This window comes from Phyllostomus discolor, chromosome 3, assembly GCF_004126475.2.
Source record: "Phyllostomus discolor isolate MPI-MPIP mPhyDis1 chromosome 3, mPhyDis1.pri.v3, whole genome shotgun sequence".
NCBI classification, from domain to species: domain Eukaryota; kingdom Metazoa; phylum Chordata; class Mammalia; order Chiroptera; family Phyllostomidae; genus Phyllostomus; species Phyllostomus discolor.
The window spans coordinates 166892224-166914739 of NC_040905.2; the positions used below are offsets into that span (position 1 = coordinate 166892224).

Here is a 22516-nt window from a genome sequence, read left to right on the forward strand (position 1 = left end):
CAAGCAAGGTGAGGTGGACGCAGAGTGTAACCTTGGCCACGTGCTCTGGGCTGCTCCTGTTCTTTCTTTGGGGATTCTGGATATTTCCAAGGTAACCTCGTGCTCACACTCGCTCCTACCCTAGTGCTGGGAAAGCATGGGAGCCCTACCCAGCCCTCTTCCCCCGCCCCGTTCCAAGCGGCAGGGCCCGGGCGCAGTCGGCGCCGGGAAGCCTGACTTTGCTCGGCTTCGTCCTTCCCCAAAGCCCTGCGGCGTAGTCTTTCCCCACCAAGTTACTTATAGCCCCTCCTCCTCCTGTGATTCCCCCTCCTAGGGGTGGAGTGCAGAAAGTTTAAAGCCAGGCTTCTTTTTCATTAAAGGTTGCTAGCGTTCCTTTCTTGGCTGAACCAGAGAAGGGTGAGGGTCTCTGCGCTTCTCCTGTACCGCTCTCTAGCCGCAGCTCGGCGACTGGCGGAGCAGGCTCTTAGATTATCAGCGCTAGCTCCTGCGCGCTCTGCCTGTGGCGCCCCTCTTAGATCCAGAGACCTATTTTAAAAAATGGGTCTGGGCGTCTTTCCTACACCCCGGAGATCGGATGCAAATTCGGCTGTGACCGAAGGGTTGCTACAGCCTCGCGGCCGCCCCAGTGCAGGCGCAGAGGACGAGTGGGTTTTTGTGGGTGAGAGTGAGGGTGTTCCACGGGCCCGCCGGAGGCGGATCTACCGGGCGGCAGGTGGGAGCCGCCGGTGGGTGCCGGGGCAGCGGGTTCGGCGGAGGAGGCAGCGGAGGCTGGGACAGCAGCAAGTGGTTGGGCTGTGTACATTTTTTTCCCTCCCCCCTGTCTACGGAGCCCGCCCGCGGTGCCCAGTGCGTGGCGCCCGAGGCCCCGCTTGGCGTCCCCTCCCGGCCGCCCTTGGCCGCTCCCTTACCCGCCCATACATGTCCCTGCCCGTGGTGCTCCCGGGCTCCTGCTGCCCCGTAGCTGGGCTCTCGGGCGGGCAGCAGGCCGGGGGCCCTGGGGCCACGGCCACAGTCGCCCAGGAGCCCCCGCTGCCACCGCTGCGGCCGCGCTGGCCCCGGGCCGCACTGCAGCCCCCACTGCGGCCTCGCAGCTCCGCCACCGCCGGGGCGCTGACCGCCCCGCCCGCGCTCTCCTCTCGCCGGGCCGCCACGGCAGCTGCTGCCCCGAGCTCCACGGGGCTGCCTGCGCGTCCGCTGCTGTCTCTCGGGCTGCTACAGCTGATCCTGGGGTGCTGTATGGTGGCACTCAGCTTCGGGGCGCTATCGCTCAGCAGCTCCCCGCAGGTGAAGAACGCGTGCCCGTTCTGGGCTGGCTCCTCGGTGAGTGCCTCGCGCTTCCCGCTCGCCTCCGCAGGATCCCCTAAACCCCCTAGGGAGCAGCGGGCTCTAGCGGGTTCCCTCCACTGTCCCAGGATTGGGTTTCCAGGGCTGCAGGTGGGGACCACAGCCCCTCAGGCCAGCTGAAGTTTTTTTGGGGGGGGGGAAAGGCTCCAAGGGAATGGAGTTCAGAGGTGAATTGGGTTGCACCTGGATAGTGTCTGTTCCTCGCAACCTAAAGGATTTGTAGTCCTTGTCAAACTAATAGAATAAAACAGATTCCCAGCTCTTTGGGAAATTGGAAGGATGGGAATGGGTGGCAGGAAAGGGGAAGCAATGATTAAACTTCTTTTGATCACTATTTACTTCACGGACAACGTCCGTGTGAGGAGGGCAGGGATTTTAAGGTTTTGTTCACTGATGTATCAACAGTGCCTGGTACATAGTAGGTGTATTTGTAGGATGGACGAAGTGACATCTTGACTGAGGCAGCTCACTTATTGTGTTCTCCCTTAAGACATGAAAAATGTGAAATGTGTCTGAGGATGTGTGAAAGTAATGGCAGGGTGTGTGTAAACTCCTGCTTGTACCTGGTCATTAAAGGAGGGCCCTACGCCCCCACTGAGTTCTTGGAGCCAGCAGGCCGCTGTGCAAAATGTAATTCTCCAGAACCCAAACCATCTTTACTCACGAGCTTGCGGAAGCTGGGACAGTGAGCTGGAGATGTCTGCCTCCTCCAGTGCGAAAGGTTGGTCCGGGGCCATGGAACCTGGCCTTAGTGTCTGTGGACCCTGGGTGGCTACTCTCCTCTGCCTCACAGCAGTTTCACAGCTTTCTAGGCATCTGAACACTTGAAGTTTGTTTGGGGTTGAGAGACTTAGAAATGGGTCTTCATGGAAAGATTGTGGAAGATGAACATTTTAAAGTTAATGACCTTTTTATGAACTAACTAAATCTAGAAGTTTGGCAGTGCTGACAGTTTTGACTAGGATCTGTAATGAATATATGTTCCGAATGCACAAAAATGTCCTTTTGCAGGTCCTCACATACCCAGATTCAAGGCCATATTCTAAGAATATAGGGAGAACTCATTGAACCCAGAGTAATCATTTGATAAGAACATTAAGAACGTTAAGTACCTGGAGGCTGGACTGACATTGTATGCTTAAACTGATGCCAGTTTCCTCTCCTTTGAAATACTTTGATGCTGGATGATCTTAGTGGGGTACAATCCATGCTATGGTTACTGGAGTTCATGGTCTGTGTGCACCAGGTAAAAAGAATCCTGTCCTCTTAGCCTTGCTCTTGGGCTCTCCTGCTGGCCTTCCTGAGTGTTCTTTAACACTCCAGGAGGATGGGTGTTTCTGACTGGGTAGGAATTAGATCCATTATGCTTTTTAGCCTACTTGTCAGACTAAATTCAGCCCAGTGGTGGGTGCATTTCATTTCTCGAAATACTGTGGGCCAGAAATGGAACTTGCGTACATTTTTAGGGATTTGCTCTTGATTAAACCATAATCTCTTGTCTTTTCAAAGATAGCTAGTTTAGGATTATTGAAAACTATTTGTTTCCCTTCTAAAATTAAAACCTGAAATCAGGTGTCCTATTGGGAATTTTTCCAGAGGTAAATGCACTTATATGTCTCTCAAGCCACAGCTAGAGTTGAGGAAGTATGAAAGAATGAAAGGAAGGAAGAAAGGAAAGAAGGAAGGAAAGAAGGAAGGAGAGAAAAGCCATCAGCCAGAAGATGAAGGCTCTTCACTGGACCTGCCAGCTGGGTGTGTCCTTGTTTCCAGGATTCAGGAAACCAGGTCAGGGAAAGAATCAGTTGTTTGGAACTAAGTTCTTTTCAATTGGGACGTTTTCTGCCCCTTGTCCCTGGCTCTACATGCAAACTTTTGTTTATTCTTCTTATTTTTTGTGGCTTGTTTCTGAGGATGACCTCAGAATTTGCAAGGTGACAACAGAATCAATAGATACTGCATCTCTGGAGCCACTCAGTAGGGCTGAGGGTGGCATTTGGCACCACGACTCTCCAGGTGTTTTAGGAAGAAAGTCTCACCAGCAGCATACTTTTTGAACGTGTGTACGTGAGAGAGGTGTTTTTTTTTAAACTGTGCACTATGAGAAGTTTTACCTTTGTTCAAACACTGTGCAATGAACCTCCATAAGTCCTTACCAAGAACCGACAATTGCTGTGTCTGTACTTCTTCCTGGCTCTGCTGCTAGTTCTGTGTGTTCTGGTAACTGCAGGAGGGTGGGTGTTCCAGCCACGGGAGGAATTATCTCTATGCTTCCTAGTCCACTAATCAGATTAGCTACTTCCTATTTATTTTGAAGCAAATATCAGACATCACACTATTTCATCTGTAGATATTTTGATATGTGTATATTTAAAGAAAGGAAATATAAACAACAGAGAGACAACATAGACATGACCGGGAAGTCTTAAACACCACTCTCCACTTTTAATCTTTTATTATGAAATTTTAAAATCTCAAGAAATAGAGAGAGAATAGTATGAGGAACCTTCACTTACCCATCCCCCAGCTTCAGTAGTCATCCACTCATGCCCACTTTATACCCACACCTTTTCCCCCTTCATAACACCTGCTGGATTATTTTAAGTTAAATCCCACTTAAAATTTCAGCCATTCCATACTACGGTACATATTTCTAAAAGGAAAGATTTTAATAGTTAAAGGAAGAGACTTAGTAGTATATTATAACTAATTTAAAGAGCGGAACTAAGTTTTTTATGAAAAAAGCTTAAAACCATGACTTGAAGATTGTAGAAATTTTTATTAAACAAGTAACAGCTTCACTGAGATATAAGTCACATTCCATACAATTCGTCCACTTAAAGTGGCAATTCAGTGATTTTTAGTGAATTCACAGAATTGTGCATCATTACAATCAATTTTAGAAAATCTTCATCACCCCCAAAAGAAGCCCTGCACCCATTAGCAGTCATTCCCCGTTTCCCCTGACCCTCGTATCCCTGGCCAACCACTGACTAATCAGTTTTCTATCTCTCTAGATTTGTTACTCTGGATCTTTAGTATAAAGAGAATCATAACACGTGATCCTTGGTGACTGGCTCTTTCACTTGGTATAATGCTTTCCAGGTTCATCCATGTTGTGACATGTGTCGGTGCTTCATTCTCGTTTATTGCCAAATGAGATTCTATTGTACAGATATACTGGGTTTTACTTATCACTCAGAAGTTTTGTTGGCCCGTGAAACTTGGCAGTTGAGTGGCAGTGCCACCTTAAGTCTAAGGTTACTTCAAACCCACATAGGAACACAGTAGAAGGATATCCTCATATTTCAAGCTTTGGCAGGCCATTATATGCCTTAATCTGCAATATCAACTCAGTGGGCAAATCTTTTGGCTTCAGTAAAAATTTTGTTTGTATATTTGATACAAAATTAAGTCAAGGGACAAATTTATTTGAAAGGACTATTTTGTTAAACATGAGGTAGTTCAAGAGTATTTGTTCCATATACACCTCTAAGTGTTCTTACTTTAAGCCTGAGATTTTCAGGTTTCCTTCATTTGCCTGAATCTTGAAGGCATAGATTATCTATTTTAATATATATTTAAGAATTGACAGGCCCTGTAAAGACTTTTTTTTCATAATTTCAGCAAGTTGAAGGCAGTGATTTTCATGTAGTCATTTTTAAAAAGATTTTATTTATCTATTTTTAGAGAGAGGGGAAGGGAGGGAGAAAGGGAGAGAAACATCATTGTGCAAGAGATACATCCATCAGTTGCCTCTCCCATGCCCCTAACTGGGGACATGGCATCCAACCCAGGCATGTGCCCTGACCAGGAATCAAACCTGCGACCTTTTGGTTCACAGGCTGGTGTTCAATCCACTGAACCACACCAGCCAGGGCTCATGTAGTTATTGGTTTTTAGCACCTTCTAATCATTTCATTTCTTCCTGATATCCTTGGTTAATGACTTAATCTATTATTATTACCAGAGTTTATGAAGCTAAGACGTTAGCCACTTGTAAAAACAACCTGAAGTTTGACTCTATGGCAGAAAGATCTCCATATCCATGTGCAGGCCATGCTGTCCTGGCTCCTGATTTGGGGGAGCATTTAGTTAACATTAGATTCCACTGGGATTACTGGAGACTCAGCCTGCCACTCTGTGTTAATTGAAGAGTAGAGAGAGTTGCATTGGTGTGTGTCTCCTGCTTCAGAAAATGAAGTTCCTGACTCTGGTGACATATGTGATCCTTGGGAGATGTTTTAGGCAAGTGGTAAGGAGTTGGTTATTGTTTGTGGTCCTTCTGTGGAAGCCCTAATTTCCTTTACTGTCTGCACACATTCATGTCTCTCTGCTTGAAGTCCCTGACCTGTACTCATGGCCACCTGTTCCTTGAGTCTGTGATTCTTTAGCAAGATTCCAGTTCCTTATAGTGAAAAAGACATTGGTGAAGCTTAAGGTAAACTTTAAAAGAAAATTGCAATCATAAAACATAAAAGGAAAAAACAAATGGCCCAAAGGAGAAGCTAATGCAAAACCTCTGAAGTCTTTAACAGTTAAACAACAGTCAATACCTTTTTTTCAATTATAATCAAATCAAGTACTACTTTAATGTTTAAGCAGCATTTTAAATATAATCTTTATGATGAGTTTCATTGATTTCTTTGGTCCTTTATTTTACATGACAGCAGCTACATTTATAAGTTTTTGAGCAAGTCATTGAGCCTCAGTTACTCATCTATAAAATCAGGTGGGATGACTTTTGCCTAAAAATTGATTATATGAGGGTATAATTAGAAAACATTTAGGACGGTGCTTCCCTGCTGGGCCCTGGCACCAGGCTTGGCATATACTAGAAGCTTTATCAATGTTTTTTAAACTTCAAGGGAATGTTTTATATTATTTTACTTTTTATCGAATTTATTGGGGTGACATTGGTTAGTAAAATTATATAGGTTTCAGGTGTGCAGTTCTGCAATCCACCACCTGCATGTGGTATTGTGCACTCCCCACCCCATGGCAGTACTTTATTACAGTAAGGTGAACAGGCCAGTTTTTTGTGGGACATTCTGGTAACCATCATGCATACATTGGAAATATCCTGTTACGCCTTCCTTAATTTTTTTTAACGAGTCATGCAGGACTGGTAGGGGAGAATGATATGTTCACACACACAAATTTTTGAAACTTGCCAGTGTAAAAGCTATAGGACGAGGCAGGTCAGTGAGCAGTTAGATTTTTGTGTGCTTGTTTACAAGGTAACAATGGGACATTAACAACATGGCTCTTTTGATCTCTGTTGATATAGTAGCTTTTGAAAAACCAGAACATTTTTCCCTTAAGGCATGCTAGTGGATTAACAAATAAAATAGGAGAGTAGAATTATATGCTTTTTGATATTAATGATTGATTTTTAAGCTGAAACACGAAGGCACATTAACCATGTGTGGTAGGTAACAATGATTCCTGCTTGGAGTATCTCAGAATCTTTCTTTGCAATATAAAGAGAGAGAGAGACAGACAGACAGACAGAGACAGAGGCACAGAGAACCTCTGTTTGTTCCTAAAAGCTACAGGAATGGATTGCAAGTAAGAAAAGCCAAAATTGTAATAAATCTCATTAAGATGCAGAGATAATCTGGGTTAGAAAATAGGTTCTTGCCTGTTCATTCAGAGCAAGTTGCATCTTGCACTGGGTAGAAAGAATGCTGATAGAGTTGCTTTTTGCTGTTGATATATGAAGCACAAGGGTAAAAAATGTGTTTAGGCTTCCATGGTCATCTTTGAGCAAGTTTGTCTCCTACTTTTGACCTTCATTCATTTATTAGTTCATCATCCATTTGTTTATTCATTAACTCTTGCCATAACTGAGTGCCTCGATGAGCCTTTAGCAGTAATGACCATTCACAGATCCAAGACCTCATGAGATAGCCAGTGAGTGTAAGACACAATCAAACAAGTCTTAGCATCACCAGGTAACGTGTGCCATGAGTGGCCATTGTTAAGGGACCTTCTTGACTCCTTTCTGGAGCTCCAGCTACCACGCCACTGAGGGAGTTATAGGCAAAGCATACTCTGACTTATACATCTTCTTTTGAAAAACAAAAGTAAAACATATTTATTGTAGAAATTTTAGGAAATTCAGAAAGGAAAGGGAGGAGGGAATTTAAAACACCCATAATCCCAATGGAAACCTTTTTAATGTGTTTCTTTCTTTCCAGGCTTTAAAAATTTTTAATTACAGTTGATATATAATATTATATTAGTTTTATTAGTTTTGGGTGTACAATATAGTGATTTGACATTTTTATATGTTACCTTGTGACCACCTAGCTAATTTTAGTAATCATCTGTCAAGGTGCGAACTTATCACAGTATATCAACTATATTTCCCTTCTCCTTTCCACCCATTCCCTAACCCCTGCCCCTCTGGTAACCATTCCTTGGGTTTCTGTTGTTATAAGTGTATGTTTGTTTTGTTTTATTTGTTCATTTGCTTTTAAGATTCTGCATATAAGTGAAACCATGTGGTATCTGTCTTTCTCTATTTGACTTATTTCACTTAGGATATTACCATACATATAGGTCCATCCTTGTTGTTACAGATGGAAAGATTTCATTTCTTTTCATGGCCAAGTAATATTTAATTATATTTATATGTATACACAGATATACATATTACATACACACACATATATATATATACACACATACACATACACCCCACATCTTCTTGTCTTTTAAAATAAGAGTTTATGTGGGCCAAACTGACAACACGTGCCAGGGAGCAAGATCTCAAATGCTCCCTGTATCACATCTTTATCCACTCCTATTGATGGACATCTGGGCTGCTTCCCTGTCTTGACTAGTGTAAATGCTGCATTGAACATAGGTGGGCATATGTCTTTCTGAATTAGTGTTTTCATTTTCTTCATGTAAATATCCAGAAGTGGAATTGCTGGGTTGTATGGTATCTCTGTTTTAAGTTTTTTGAGGAGTATCCATGCTGTTTTCTTTCATGTCTGCATCAACTTGCAGTCTGCCCCTTCTTTTCTCCCTCCCCCATTCCCTCTCCTCATTCATGAATTCCACTCCTCCCCTAGATGAAATATGAGCATCCATGCCCTAAGTCTTGAGCTCTTAAAAGATTCATCCCCAATTGCAGCACTTCTGTATTCCATTCCAGCTCTACTTCCTCTGTTCACTCTCTCCACTTCATCACTCGCAGGGTCTTAGGTTTTACTGGGGCTCAAAGAGTGGGGACAATTGAGTAGAAGTCAGTGTGTACCTTTGTTGCAGGGTTCAGGGCTGAGGTGGATGTAAATAATTATAGTTCCCATGTCCAACCTGAATGTATGCAGTTCTTTAATGTATGCCTGTAAAGAAGGGTGGTTTATAAAACTCCTGTTGGGATTTAACATAGATGTGAGTCCAATCTATAAAACAGTTCCAAGATGTAAATGACATCTTTATTTTGTCTTCTTACCCAGGAGCGTGATGTTTGTCTTGATTTATTTTGAGTATTTATTTAAGAATACCTCCATTTAAGGTCGTCTTATTGTTTAATAAGCTTATATTTCTCCCTGCTGAGTTCTTAAGTATCTTTGCCATATGTGTTGTATAGTATTCATATTTCTTATTTGTCAAATACATTTTGTACATACTTTAAAAATTGTGTTTTAAATTTAGTTCATTGCTTATATATGCAAATTCCCCCATTCCAAAAAAAGAAATAAAGATAGCTCAGTCTTTTGTCCTAGAGATCCTTCATTTGAAACGACAATTGTACCCGTCATGATATGTGTATACACATATATATATTTCTCCCTTTAAACTTAGCAACCTATTCCTGTGAGTTTATCCACCAGAACTGAAGTGCACTGTAAAAACAGTTCATGGAGGTTTGGTGCAGCATTGTTTGTGAGAGCAAAAAACTGAAAATAGAGTGGATGCTCATAAATATGGAAATGATCGAATACATTAGGTGCAGCCATACAAAAGGAATATTATATAGCCATTAAATGAAACGATGAGAGCCATTTCTGTGAACAATGAAGAAATTTCCATGAAGAATTTATTCAGAGAAAAAGAGGAAGAAAAGTACCTTTTATGATCCATGTTTTTGTAAAAACTACACCCCTGTGCATTTGTATAGATACACATACATACCCATATGTGCCTAGTTAAGAATTTAGAGAAAAGTGTGTACATGTGTAAATTATGTACATATACTAAATGGTAAAGTGGAGGAGGGTGGGATGATGTGGCCAGGGGGGCATGGGAAGTATGGTTTAAGGCATTTCACTATTTGTGTGGGCTTTTCCGGGTTGGACATCTCACTCTGATAATGCGATTTTAATGGAAAAAATGTGTTCTAAAAAGCTGAACCACAGGGTTGTGTGTTAATGGAGACCAGCGGCATAAATATCAAACACTAACTGATTATTCCAATCATATTCATATTTCAGTTCAGTGGGCCATTTGTGTTTCCCTCAAGGGCAGCGCTACTTTCACTCCCGTTTTCACAAAGATAGTTGCGTTTTCTTGGCAAAGTCCAGTTAGCAGCAGAGCGGGCAGGCAGGGAACAGGTGAACATGCGGACACACATGCACGCATGCGCGCGCACAGGGATGACGTAAGCAGCACACCTGCACGCACGTGCGTGCCCACATGCAGTCTACGGGGTGGAGCCCGGAGCCCCGTGCTGGATCAAGGAGTTTTCGTTTCTGAGGTATTACTACCGTCGCAGCGGGGTAAACCTTTTGAGGTAGAGGAGACCCAGAGATGGTTTTCTCATTCACCATGTTTTTAAGGAAGCAAGAGTGAGGACTAGGGAAGTGAAATGACGTGACCAAGGTCACAAAGTTTTTTAGAAGCCAAGTGGTAAACCTGGATCCCAAGGTCTCACAGATACCGGATACCGAGTCCCGATTTGTAAAGTGGATGCAGCCCACACCCTCCTGATGAGCCGCAAAATGCCCTGCACGTCTCCAGGCAGAAACCCTTTGGAGTGTGGAAACACCCTATTGAATTTAAGGTGATTGTGTGCATATAGCACCTGGTGGGCAGACAGCTGATAGTAGGTTTGAACATAGCTGGGATACAGATTGTCGCTTATCTGCTCAAACGTGGTTTTTGGTCCTTGATACTAGAGGGTGAATTTGAACTCTGCTGGTTTGAGGTTGTGGAAAGATTTACTTTCAGTCTGTTAATAGAGAATGGAGAATATTGCAAGCAGGACTGTGAGCTTTGCATTCGAAGTAACACTGCCAAATGCTTACTTGATTTGTAGTCAATAAACAGTAATTGTGAAATGGTGCATTTTAGTGATTTTGGTAAAAAGTGCACTTGAAAGAAAATTCTCATGACTGCATTCAGCCAATGTACTTTTTTACTATACACAAAGGTAAATGTGCTCAAATGATATCAGAATGTCCCTGGGCTGAATAATTACTTTGATTATTCTTTCCCACTTAGTGAACCGTGGTATTCAAAGGGCTGATGTTGATTTCTAGTTTACGTTTTTGCAAAATGCCAGCTCCTCTTTCCTGAGGATATTAGTTTGTTGTTTACTGAAGTGTCATTTTGAAACATGAGATCTTTCTCCTTGTGGTCCCTCCCCTTTTGTGCAATAAATGCTCAGGAACATTTATTAGTTGCCAGTCAGTCTCAGGCACTGTGTAGGAGCTGTGGTTTCAGAGAGATGGATAGAAATTCACAGTTGGTGGGCAAGACAGAGATGTAATAGAGTTTCTGGGGGGAAAATTATATGTAAAGGGCTTCTGGGAATGTGGGCTGTGGGGATCAGTAAAGCTTCTCAGAGGAAGCAGCTGTTAGTTGGGGTCTTGCAGGATGCATAGAAGTCTCCGCAGCTCAGAGGTGAGTGGGAGGAGAGGACACTGTAGCAAATAGAAGTACCAAGCCTTAGAATGTCTAGACTCTAGAGCCTGGCCAGTCTGAGGAATGGTAGATGTGCCTGTAAGGAAGGTGTGTGGTGGGAGGGGTGGGGGGTACATGGAATCCAGGTTTCAGGAGTAGGCAGGGGAGGATCCTGGAGGCCTTGTTCACTGGTTTCAAGGAATTTGCGTGTCTGTAAAGATGGGGGTGCCCACCTAGGAAAGGCGGTTGTGGCGAGACATGCATCTTATGGGACTGGCTTTGGAAATAGATTAGGTGCTACTGGGGTCAGGGAGCCTGAATCAGAAGTGCCGATTCCTTCACTAACCAGAAGGTAGATTAATTTTTGTTTTGTGTATTCTTAATTGACCCTAAGAAAAAAACATACACAATTGATAAGAAAGCTTTGGAGCCTTGGACATGAATAGTCCAAAGTAGACTACCAGGACTCCCGTAATCAGCAGGAATATTAAATATTATTAAATATTTGAATTAGAGGCTTTGAAATGTCAGCACACACCAAAAAATATGTACTGGAGAGACTGGGGATTGATTAGTTTAATGGAATTGGTGCCTTTTTTGTTTTTGTAGGTGATACTCTCTGGAATCATAGGATTAACAACTTGGAAACGGCCTATGATACTCCTGGTATGTACTATAAATTCTTGCCTTTTGTAAAATGTGCTATTTATGAAGTCTGTTAAACAAACCATTGAAGAAATGCTAAAGCTTCCTGGTTCATTAAAAAAAGTTAACAGTGGACAATATTACAACTCAGATGTTCTCGGAATAGTAAACTAAGATGATAATTTTGCCAGTGTTCTGATTGACTTCCAGGTTCTTATACACCCAGGGCTAAATACGTGCTGTTCATTTCAGGATTAGACCTATTGTAAAGATATAATTTTGAAAAAAATGTTTACTATGGACATTTTTTAACAGATACAAAAGTAGAGGGAATAATATAATGAACCCCCTGTACCAATAACCCAGCTTTAGTACTTACGTATTAACTTACAGCCGGTCTTGTCCAGCCTGACCCTTACCCATTCTCCCCCACCCTCCATATTCCTTTTTCCTCCATATTCTTTTGAAGAAAATCTCAATATTAATCATGATTACATAATTTTTTATTGTTACAATGCTTTGGACAGCCTCAGAATTTCGTTGCTCAGATTTTCTATATTTTCTCTTTATTACACAAATATATTTTATGGTAATATAGATATGTAGTGGTGACTTAAATTTTCATTACTGATGTAAAATTCACATAATAGAAAATAATTTTAAAGTGTACAATTCATTGGCATTTATTATATTCCCAATGTCATGCCTTTGCTTTTCTTTGCTATGTCCTTCTGATTCAAGGAATGCTATAAAAAATAGACCATTTCCAATGAAGTTACCAATGTTTAAGGATGAAGTAGAGGGTCTAGGAAACTCAATTTGAAGTATACTTTAAAAAATTTTTTTCTATATAACATTTTATTTTTCATTTTTCTCCATCTATTTTGAAATAGGGTTAAATAATTTTCTCATCATTTTGTTTATATGCTTAACAGTTTATCTTGAACAGACCACAGTTTACCAGGTGGTGGGTAATAAACACAAAAATGGTTAAATTCTTAAATATAAGGAGAAGAAGTACATTGTAGAATACAGGGAGAAAAATGGGTTCTGAGACTGTATTGATGATCTTGAAAAAAATTAAAGAATTCTCAGGCCCACAAGAGAATTTAGGCAACATTTTTTTACCAGTCCATCAGTTATTGCATTTAGTGAAACTATGCTCATGTTTCTGGAGGGAGTAAATCATTAATGCAGCATTTTAACACGTTAGCAGGATGGGAGACAACGAGGCTCTGGATGAGCTCTGCAGCGTATGCTGTGAGTGCCTGAGGCTCGTTTTACAAAACTCTGTAGGCTTACAGTCTCTGCAGAAGAATTTTGGATAGTGTTCAATATTTATACTAATAATTGACTATAGGAGTCATCTTTTTCCATTGGGTTAATATCGAAATGCTCAGAAATACAAACCTCAAGTGTTTAACTTAAATTAAAATCAGAAAATCTCTAATGCTATTTATACTTTGAAAATTCCAAATGGTGAAGAGAATATGAGTGAGTGTTCTAGACAGATATTAAGAAAGTTCTCCTTTTAAGATGTTATTTTCTTTAACATTGTTTTCTTTTGGAAAGATGCCCTATGATTTTATTATATTTGTTCAGGCATCTTTAAATGAAAACAACATTAATAAAAATGTGTCTTTATTACATTTAAAAATTTTATTTCTCATCTTTGTTGGTAAGTATATACTTGATCACAAAGTTGTGACCAGTTTGTTCATCCAGTGTTGACCTTTCACTTTTTCCATTTAATATTAAATTAAATAATATTAAGTGAATATTGTTTTCACGTATGAGGTCACAGTGCCTACCTATTACTTAAAATTGTCAAGTAGCATTCTGTCATTTATAAGCCTGTTGGTTATGTAGAGATTGTTTTGAAACGTTAATTAACACTAATTTAAAAAGCAGATAAATTAATTGACAAGAATCATACAAGGGAAACTTTCTGAGGATATCAATAGATCATTTGAGCCTTAGTGAGTATCATAAATTGAAAAATCCTCAGTTCACATGAGTCTTAATAGCATATCATTGTAACTTGTGCCAAATGTTTTTGTTATGTTAAAAAATGAAAAAATCATGTAATGTAATAAATGAAACTGGACATGTCAGTCAGACACTCCTGGTTAGAGTCCTTGCTCGTCTTCTGAAGGTTGTACAACTCTTTGCAAACCACTTAATTTTTCTGAGTTTAGTTTTCTGTTCTGAATAGATGGGATAATCTTGTGATACCAAGGGGCAGCTCTACTGCCATCCCCCTTTTACTGGGTACTAGACCTTTTTTTTGTCCACCCCCACCCATTCCTGAGTTCAGAGAATGCACCAACTGATTTTTGTTGGTGGGTTTTTTTTTTTTGGTAAGAGGCTATGCTCCATGAGAGAAGCCAGCAGCTACTGAATCTGTGTTCGTGTAGACCCAGGCTTGGCCAGGCAGAGTTCCAGCCCTTCTCCTCTTCACGTCCCACACTGTCCCAGGAGCACCTTCTGATTCTTGCACAGCCAGAATCTTCTACATAAACCTGGGACCTTCTTCCTCTCACTGTTTGCTTGGCTGGCTTCTCTTTTGGGGTTCAGCTCAGCAGTCACTTCCTGTAAGAGACCTTCCCTGACCACCCTGATTCCAGTGTCTCCCTCCCCTCACCATGTCCCAGCACTCACTATTGGTTCCCAGCCAGTACTGGCCCGTGTATGTGATGTTTGATTGCTAGTGGTGGTGGCTCCCCACAGTAAACAGTTCTTGAGGACAGAGGTCTCGTCTCTCGTCCTACAATCAGCTCAGTACACAACTCACCTTGATGTGGAGTTAGTTAGGCAGTCAATAAGGCATAGGTCCTAGGTGAGTCCCAAAGTTATCTTATTCTGTCTTACATTTCTTTCACTTGCTTTGTTCTCTAGAACTTTATTCTAACCTTTTGAGATTAGGGTGTTTAGGGAGTATTTCGATAAATGGAGGTTGACAGGGTCTGGTTAGTCTTTCCAGGACCATTTTAGGAGGCAAGCTATCCTCATTTAGAGTTGTTGGGTTGCACACTGGTCAAGAACACTTGAATATTTTCTTTTGAGAACCACTGACCTTTGTCCTCCCTTTTTTTTGTGAATGTTTCAGTGATTCCATCAGGCTTTATACTCCTTTGAACAAAGAAGGGTCAGTTTGACCTAGTTCCTTCGAACTCAAGTTCTCATGCAAATTCAGGATTGGTAGTTCTCATTCATTGGGTCCTCTTCCTTATACTACTGATAAAGTACTCATGTGTCCAAAACAAAAGTAATAATCTTGGGAAATAGTTTGCAAAGATTTGTAGCTTTTTTAGCTATGACTGGGATTAAGCTGGTTTGTACATGTGCATACATTTCTGTGTGTGTGTGCACACTATTCTAGGTTGTATATTTTCCATCAAGAGCAAACAATTTCCATTGTAAAAGAATGTTTTTATTTCCCCTATTGATGACTTTATAATTTTAAATAATATTATAGGCTCCTATTTCTTAATCCATCAACTTTATATAGTAAATTTTAAAAAACTCCTTTCCCAAGGATATGTTTACTGATTTTAGAGAGAGAGGAAGGAGTGGGGTTGGGGGGGAGAGAGAGAGGGAAAGAAACATTGATCCATTGCTTCCTGTACATGCCCTACCAAGGGACTGAACCCTCAACCTAGGTGTTGCCTTGACCAGGAATGGAGTCCACAAACGTTTGGTGTCCAGGACGACACTCCGACCAACTGAGCCACCCAGCCAGGGCTGCATAGTATATCTTGACTCTCTCTTCTGTAACTTGAAGAAACCAGCACTTAGCTCTACTTCTTCCCCTTCCCCTTCCCAGTTTTTAATAATAGTACCATCACTTTCATATTGTCAGTGTTTTAATGTTTATGTTTTGCTCTTAAACTATGTTATACCATTCAAACATTGTCTAAAAATTGTTTTTAAAATAGTAAACACCAATAATAAATAGTATTTATGTGAATGTGATTTTACTAGGATGTTTGAATTGGATTCTCTATTTCCAGATTTCTCCTGATGCCGCAATACAGCAGATGTCAGCAGCTCCCACATTTTAGTGCATTAGATTGTCTAAGTAGGATTTGCAAACCTGGATGAAAACCAGTTTTGCAACCCTTAACCCATCTCCATCCCCAGCCTCCAGAAAGATTAGGGATTAGAGGCAGATGTTTTTCTGAGAAAGTTACCAAATTGCTATGGCATTTTGAGTTTCATCTCCCCAGGGGAGTGGTGCTTACAGATAAATTCTTGGAGAACCAATACAAGTCCCTTGATAGACTGGACTGTCAGGCACCTGCTTGGGGGGAATTCAGAGGTCTGGTTGGAGTGCCCTGCAGCCTCAGACTCAGAGAAGGCAGTTGGGAAATAAATGTGCTTTTACAGACCAAAGTGAAGCGAAGACACATACTTTCAAGTTGACCAGAGGCTAGAGATAACAGACCTGGGGTAACTTTAGATCCTGCTCCCAAGAGCCCCTTGTAGGAGTAAGGAGACCACAGCCTGCACAGTTGGACGCCCAAGTCAAGGGGACTGCCAGCTCAACAGTCAGTATCTCAGAGTAGCCTGTGGGAACCCCATTCAGGAGAGTCCTCTCTAAACACTTGCCGAGTCTAGGGTGAACAGTCAAATGAACTCTTGCTGCCCTTGTGTTACCATCATGCCCTGGTGCTCTCCTCCCTGGCCCCCTACCCCCTGCCCATTTCTTCCTCTCCTCAATGGCAGGCTCAGGAGAAGTGGACACAAAAAGTAGGGAAATCAAGAAGATGGCCTAACTCCCTTGCGTTTCCCACTGCAGGCTTTCTTGCTCCCTATAGTAATCAGCCTGATGAGAAGAAAAGCTGAAATTTAAATGAAGTTGCAAGTTTTGACTGGGAAGAGGCCAGGACATTATAGTTCTGAATGAGACTGTTACTTGTGGTGACTAAGGACCCTTTGTGTCTGATATTGACTAGAGAAAGGGAAACTGCTAATGCAGTTTGTCTGTATAGATTTGCCTCTTTTGGGTATTTCAAGTAAATGAAAGTATTTAATATGTGATCCTTTGTAGCTGGGTTCTTCCAGTTAGCATGTTTTTTAAGCACAATATTTTCAAGGGGTATCCACATTGTAGCACGTGTCAGTCTTTGTCCCCTTTTATTGTTGAATAATATTCCACTGATGGATGAACCACATCTTACTTGTCTGTCCATCAGTCAGTGGACATTTCTGCTTTTGGGCTATTTTCAGTAATGCTGCTACAAGCATTTGTGTACAAGTATTTTTGTGGACTTGTTTTTATTTTCTTGGCTATATGCTTAGAATTACTGAGTCATACGGTAACTCTATGTTTAACATTTTGAGGAAATGTTTTCTGAAGTGGCTGTGTCACTTTATAGTCCCATCAATAGCTTCCATGGGTTTTAATCTCTCCGCATTTTTTCCAACATTTACATATTGTCTATATTTTTTTTATAGTCATTTTATGGGTGTTACGTAGTATCTCGTTATTTGATTTGATGTTGAGCATCTTTTCATGTGCTTATTGGCATTTACATGTCTGCTTTGGAGAAATGCCTATTTTGACCTTTTGCTCATTTTTAAATTGGTTTATTTCTGTTTTTATTACAAGTCCCATCAGATAAATTATTTGTGAGTATTTTCTCCCATTCTGTGGGCTTGTTACAGGGTGCAGCCAAGAGGGGGACCCCAAATGGGCATTTGGTATGGGGTCCAGAACTCAAGGTGTCCAGGAGATTTTAGGATGTCCTCACCGCCCCTCCCCCGCCAGGTGTGGGTCGGGGAAGCGACAAATGGAGCAGGGCCATTGAGAGCTGTTTTGCATAGCAACAGCCTTGCCCCTACCCTCTGGCGTGGTCATTTAACATATCTATAACCTTTGACTGGTTACATAGATATGTTAAATAGCTGTGGCCCTGCTCTGAGCCAGGGGGGATGGAAAGGGACTCTCTCACCCAAGCTGTGACTAGGGGGCAGGTCCCCTGAGTTACAGCGCCTGCGTGGGAGCTTGGAGATGACTGGCTCCATGACATGGGGCCGCACCTGCCCAGACCCACGCTGGTGACCAAAAAAAAGGTGGAGAAGACAGCAGATGAGGGCAAGTGTGGCCGACTATGGGAAGAGTCAGAAATGGGGCTGCAGAGGAAGATTGGCGTGGGGATTTAAACCGAGATGCAACAGCCCTGCGGGGGAGAACTATGAGGCTTTAGCAGAGTGGGGACTCTCGCAGCCCTGTGAGAGGAGAATCACCATGCTGCTTTAGCAGGGAGCTGCCACTCAGCTTTAGTGGAGTGGCGACCCCCTTCCCCCACAGCTTTGTGGAGAGAAGCATGTGGTTTTGGCTGAGTGGGGAGTCCCGTGGCCCTGAGAGGGAGAACCATGCGGCTGTGGCAGTGCAGAGAGAATCACAGCTATTGAGGAGGGAGAACCGTGCGGCTTTGACAGAGTAGAGACTCCTGCAGCCCTGCGAGAGAGAATTACCATGCGGCTTTAGCAGAGAATTGCCACTTGGCTTTGGCAGAGTGGCGACCCCCCCCCCCGCACACACACACACACAGCTTTGTGGAGGAGAAGCACGCGACTTTGGCTGAGTGGAGACTCCTGTGGCCCTGGGAGAGAGGACCACGTGCCTTTGCCAGAGTGGGGACCCCCGAAGCTTTAGAAGGGGAAACCACCACCTGGTTTTAGCAGAGATCCTGGCGACACAGCTAAGGGTGCCAGGAACCCAGGGCGGTCTCCCAGTCGAGATGGAGTACTGACTGGGAATAACCAGAGGACTGCCTGAGCCATGGACTTCTATTTCCTTTCCTGAGATACGGTATTTTGGACTGGGCAAAGGGGGACGGAAGGACTGCGTCTGTTTGTGGGTGTTTTAAGGGACTTTAGGATTTTTGATGAAGACATTAGGTCACTACTTTAAATTTGTATAGCATGAAATAAACATTTCCTTTCCTTTTCACAAATCTCTGGCACAGAGAGACGTCTTTCCTCTGGCGGCGGACATAACAGACCTGGGGGCTTCTTTCAGTAATAGTATATCGTCCCAAGGCCCCCCCTTGTTTGTTCTGTAACAGTCTGTCTTTTTACTTTTTTAATAGTGTGCTTTGAAGCTCACAAGTTTCTCATGTCAGTGAGGCATCATTTTTCCTTGGTTGCTGCACCATCGTGGTTTAGGATGCTGGGCTAGGCTGAGGCCACAAGGGTGTGCTGGTATTTTCTTCCAAGAGTTTGGTTGTTTCACCTTAGAGCTAGGTCTGTGAACCAAGTCTTTCTTCAATGCTGAGCAATTTTTAAAATTGCTTATTTGATTATTTCCTGCCCTTAATTTACTCTGCTCTTTCTAGAACACCTAATAATCAGCTGTTGGGCCTCTTGAATTGAGGGTCGTTGTTAAGAAAACTTTTCAAAGTCTCACATTTTCTGTTTGTTGTTTTTTTTTAAATTTATATTCTGGGTATTTTCTTATCTTTTTTTCCTGCCATTCTATTGACGTACTTGATAATGATATATTTTGATGTTCTGGGATTCTTTTTGAACTTCGATTCATCCTTTTTTCATAGCAGCTATTCTTGTTTTATATATGCTGTAATTTCCCTGACCTCTCTGAAGATACTGATTATATCCATTACAATTTTTCCTTTCCTCCTTTCCGAGTTATCTGTTTTTTTCCTTGGGACTCAGTGGGTCTGTTGACCTCTTTGTCCTTGTTTCTTGTGCTGTTTGGTTTGTGGGTGTCTGTTGGTCCTTGGTCGTTTGTTCAAGTCAGGACTGAAGGCTAGATGGATAATGCTTGTCATGTCTGAAACATTTGGTGGCAGTAACAAACATGTAACTGAGGTGCATACACCAACCCACTAATCTGGGGAGCGTTACTAGTTTCGTCATTCTGAGGAAACTGAGGCACAGAGTGGTTACGTAATTTGCCCAAGGCCGCATAGCTAGAAGTAGAAGAGTTGGGGTGCAGTTTCAGGTGGTCTCTCCACACTGTTTGTCACCACTTTGCTTGTGTGGGTCTGTTTTCACAGCAGGCTCTCTGGGAAAGGGGGCTGCCTGGGAGCTCTGTGTGGCCGAGTGGGCCTCGGTAGGCAGTAGGCTTTATGTGCGGGTATGCTGTGCTGTGCCTTGCCAGAAAGAAGACTGACTGTGTGATGGATACTGCTGTAGTAGCCTTACGCCTGCAGGCAGGTTACCCAGCTGTTTTAGAAAGGAGTTTGCTAGTATCAGCTACTAAGTAGACAGTTGCTTCTAATTTGTTACTTTTGCACCTGAAAAAATCTCTTCAATATTTTTCAATATTCTATCATGAAAATTTTCAAACTTACAGGAAAGTTGAGCAAATAACTCAACAAATTCATACATACCTTCCACTTGGATTCTGTAGCTGTTAACATTTTGCCATATTTGCTGTGTCTGTCTATACTTAAATGAGGGGTTTTATGTTGGACTGTTTCAAAGTTTCAGACTTTACGGTACTTTACCCCATATTCTTTAGGAGGCATTCTGTCCTAAAAACAAGACATTCTTCTTTCTCACCATAATAACATTTTGTAATTTAAAAAACCGCAATGATTTCCTAATGTTACCTAATACTCAGCTCTTCTTTCAAGTTCCCCAATCACTCCAAGATGTTATATAATGTTTTCTTAATCAAAAAGCCTTTTAACTGAAGTATGAATTGTGCACATTTCTGTGTGTATAAGTGCACAGATTGATGTGTTCTCAAAAAGTGAATATGCCTATGTAACCTAGTTCCATTTTTTAAAAACCTACGGCCTAGTCAAGGTTTGGTCATTTCCTTTGATTATTCTGTCTTTAGTCTTTTCTATTCTAGAGCATTCTTCCTGCCACGTTTTTGTCTTCCCAGTCAAATTGCTTTATTTGTTCTCCCCTCTCTCCTTTTTCTTCTTCTCCCTCATCTTCTCCTTTTCCTTCTCTTCTCCTCTTCTCACTTCTTTCCTCCTTTTCTTCTTCCATTTTTTTCCTCTTCCTTCTTCGTTTCGTATGGTAAATTTCAAAAACACCCCTAATCTGGGAGAAATACAACAAGCTCCTTGTACCCATTGACCAGCTACAATAATCATTAACAAACCTTCAAACTTGTCTCTTCTATACCCCTATCCATTTCTTTTTCTCCTGTCATTGGGTTGTTTTGAAATAAATCCCAGCCTTCACAAAATTTCATTCTTAAATACTTCTGTATATTTTTATAAAAGACATGCCTGGGAGCTCAGCAAGGGCTGTTGACTAAAGCATGAACATGTGACCTTCCCATGTCACTGCCACCCTGCATGGTGGCGCAGACCTCAGGGGGATGGCAAGAGGCATGGGTGGCCCAGACTACTTATGATCTAGTCTTGTATGTCCCAGAATGTCACCTCTGCTATGTTCTACTGATCAAACAAGTTCCTAAGGCCAGCTTAGCATCTAGGGGTGGAGAAATGGAAATTGGACTCCATCTCTTTTTATTTCTTTCTTTCCTTTTGCATTTATTTGTGTGATTCCTCAATTTGTGATAAAATATAATAAAAATGGCCATTTTTACCATTTTAAAATGTACAGTTCAGTGGTATTAAGTATATTCACAACACTGTACAAGCATCACCACTATCCATTTTTTAAATTATCCTGAATAAAAACTCTGTACCCACTTAGCAATCCCCCACCCCTAATTAACCACCATTCTATTTTCTGTCTCTGTGAATTTGACCTCATGTGTAAGTGTCATCATACATTATTCGTCCTTTTGTATCTAGCTTATTTCAATTAGCACAATGTCTTCAAGGTTCTTTCCTGTGTAGGTACTTCCTGCATCAGGTTGCATAACATTCCTTTGTATGCATGGAATTGCACCTGTTGAGGGGAAGAACGGCCTGTGGGCACAGAGAGGGAGGGCCATGACAGTGGCCATCTTGGAAACTTGACTCTGGATAAGAGACTCTTCTCAAGAGCTGCGATCTTCATTGCTAGGGAATCATAAGATCTGACTCTGACTTGGTGAACCTCGAGAAGCTAGCCCCAGTGGAGAAGAGGCCAGAAGCAAGAAAAGAACACATATCAGAGAAGTACAAAGAAAAGGAGAAAATAAGGGAGTAAGAAAAGTTCAGTATCAAGGACCATAGAGCTGCAATTTTGTTTGAACTGAACTTTCTTTCTTATCTTCAAATGCAACTTTACCCCTACCAGCATATTCCCAGAGGCATTGCAGTCCACATTCCTGACCCTTTCTTGTTTGTGCTGCAGATCCAATATGTCCTGCCCTGTCCTCCTCTGGTTGTTTCTTCTGACATTCTCATCTGATGTTTTTCTTCTGGTTGCAGCCATATTCCTGAGAAGGATGTATAATTGAGGGGTGATGCGGCTGTGTATGCTGTGTTGGCAAACTGGGGAGCTAGACACATGCTAAGGGCATTCCCTTTTTGTTATGCCTGATTGTTGGGTCATGAGAAGTTACTTTTCTGAGAAATGAGGGATGATGAGCTGACAGGGAGCCCTGGGAGATAAGGGATCTGCATGAGTCCGGGGAAGGACACCCTGGTAGGACAGAATCCCCTTTCACAAGCAAGGAGGCTTGAAAGTACCCCCACGGCTTGTACATTTCCACCAGAATTAGCAACTCTGGTTACTCATTTTGAAACTGTTCTCAAACTGCAGTTACTCATTTTAAAAC

The 22516-nt window shown here is 42.1% G+C and overlaps 1 protein-coding gene across 1 annotated transcript in view; it reads left to right on the forward strand.

Moving 5' to 3' along the window:
- Window positions 1–383: 383 nt before the first annotated feature.
- Window positions 384–22516, forward strand: part of FAM189A2 (family with sequence similarity 189 member A2) — a 49211-nt gene continuing 27078 nt past the window's right edge. The window contains 2 exon segments of the mRNA XM_028516805.2: window positions 384–1320; window positions 11812–11868. Coding sequence (XP_028372606.2) covers window positions 538–1320; window positions 11812–11868 — 840 coding nt within the window. The 5' untranslated portion in view covers window positions 384–537.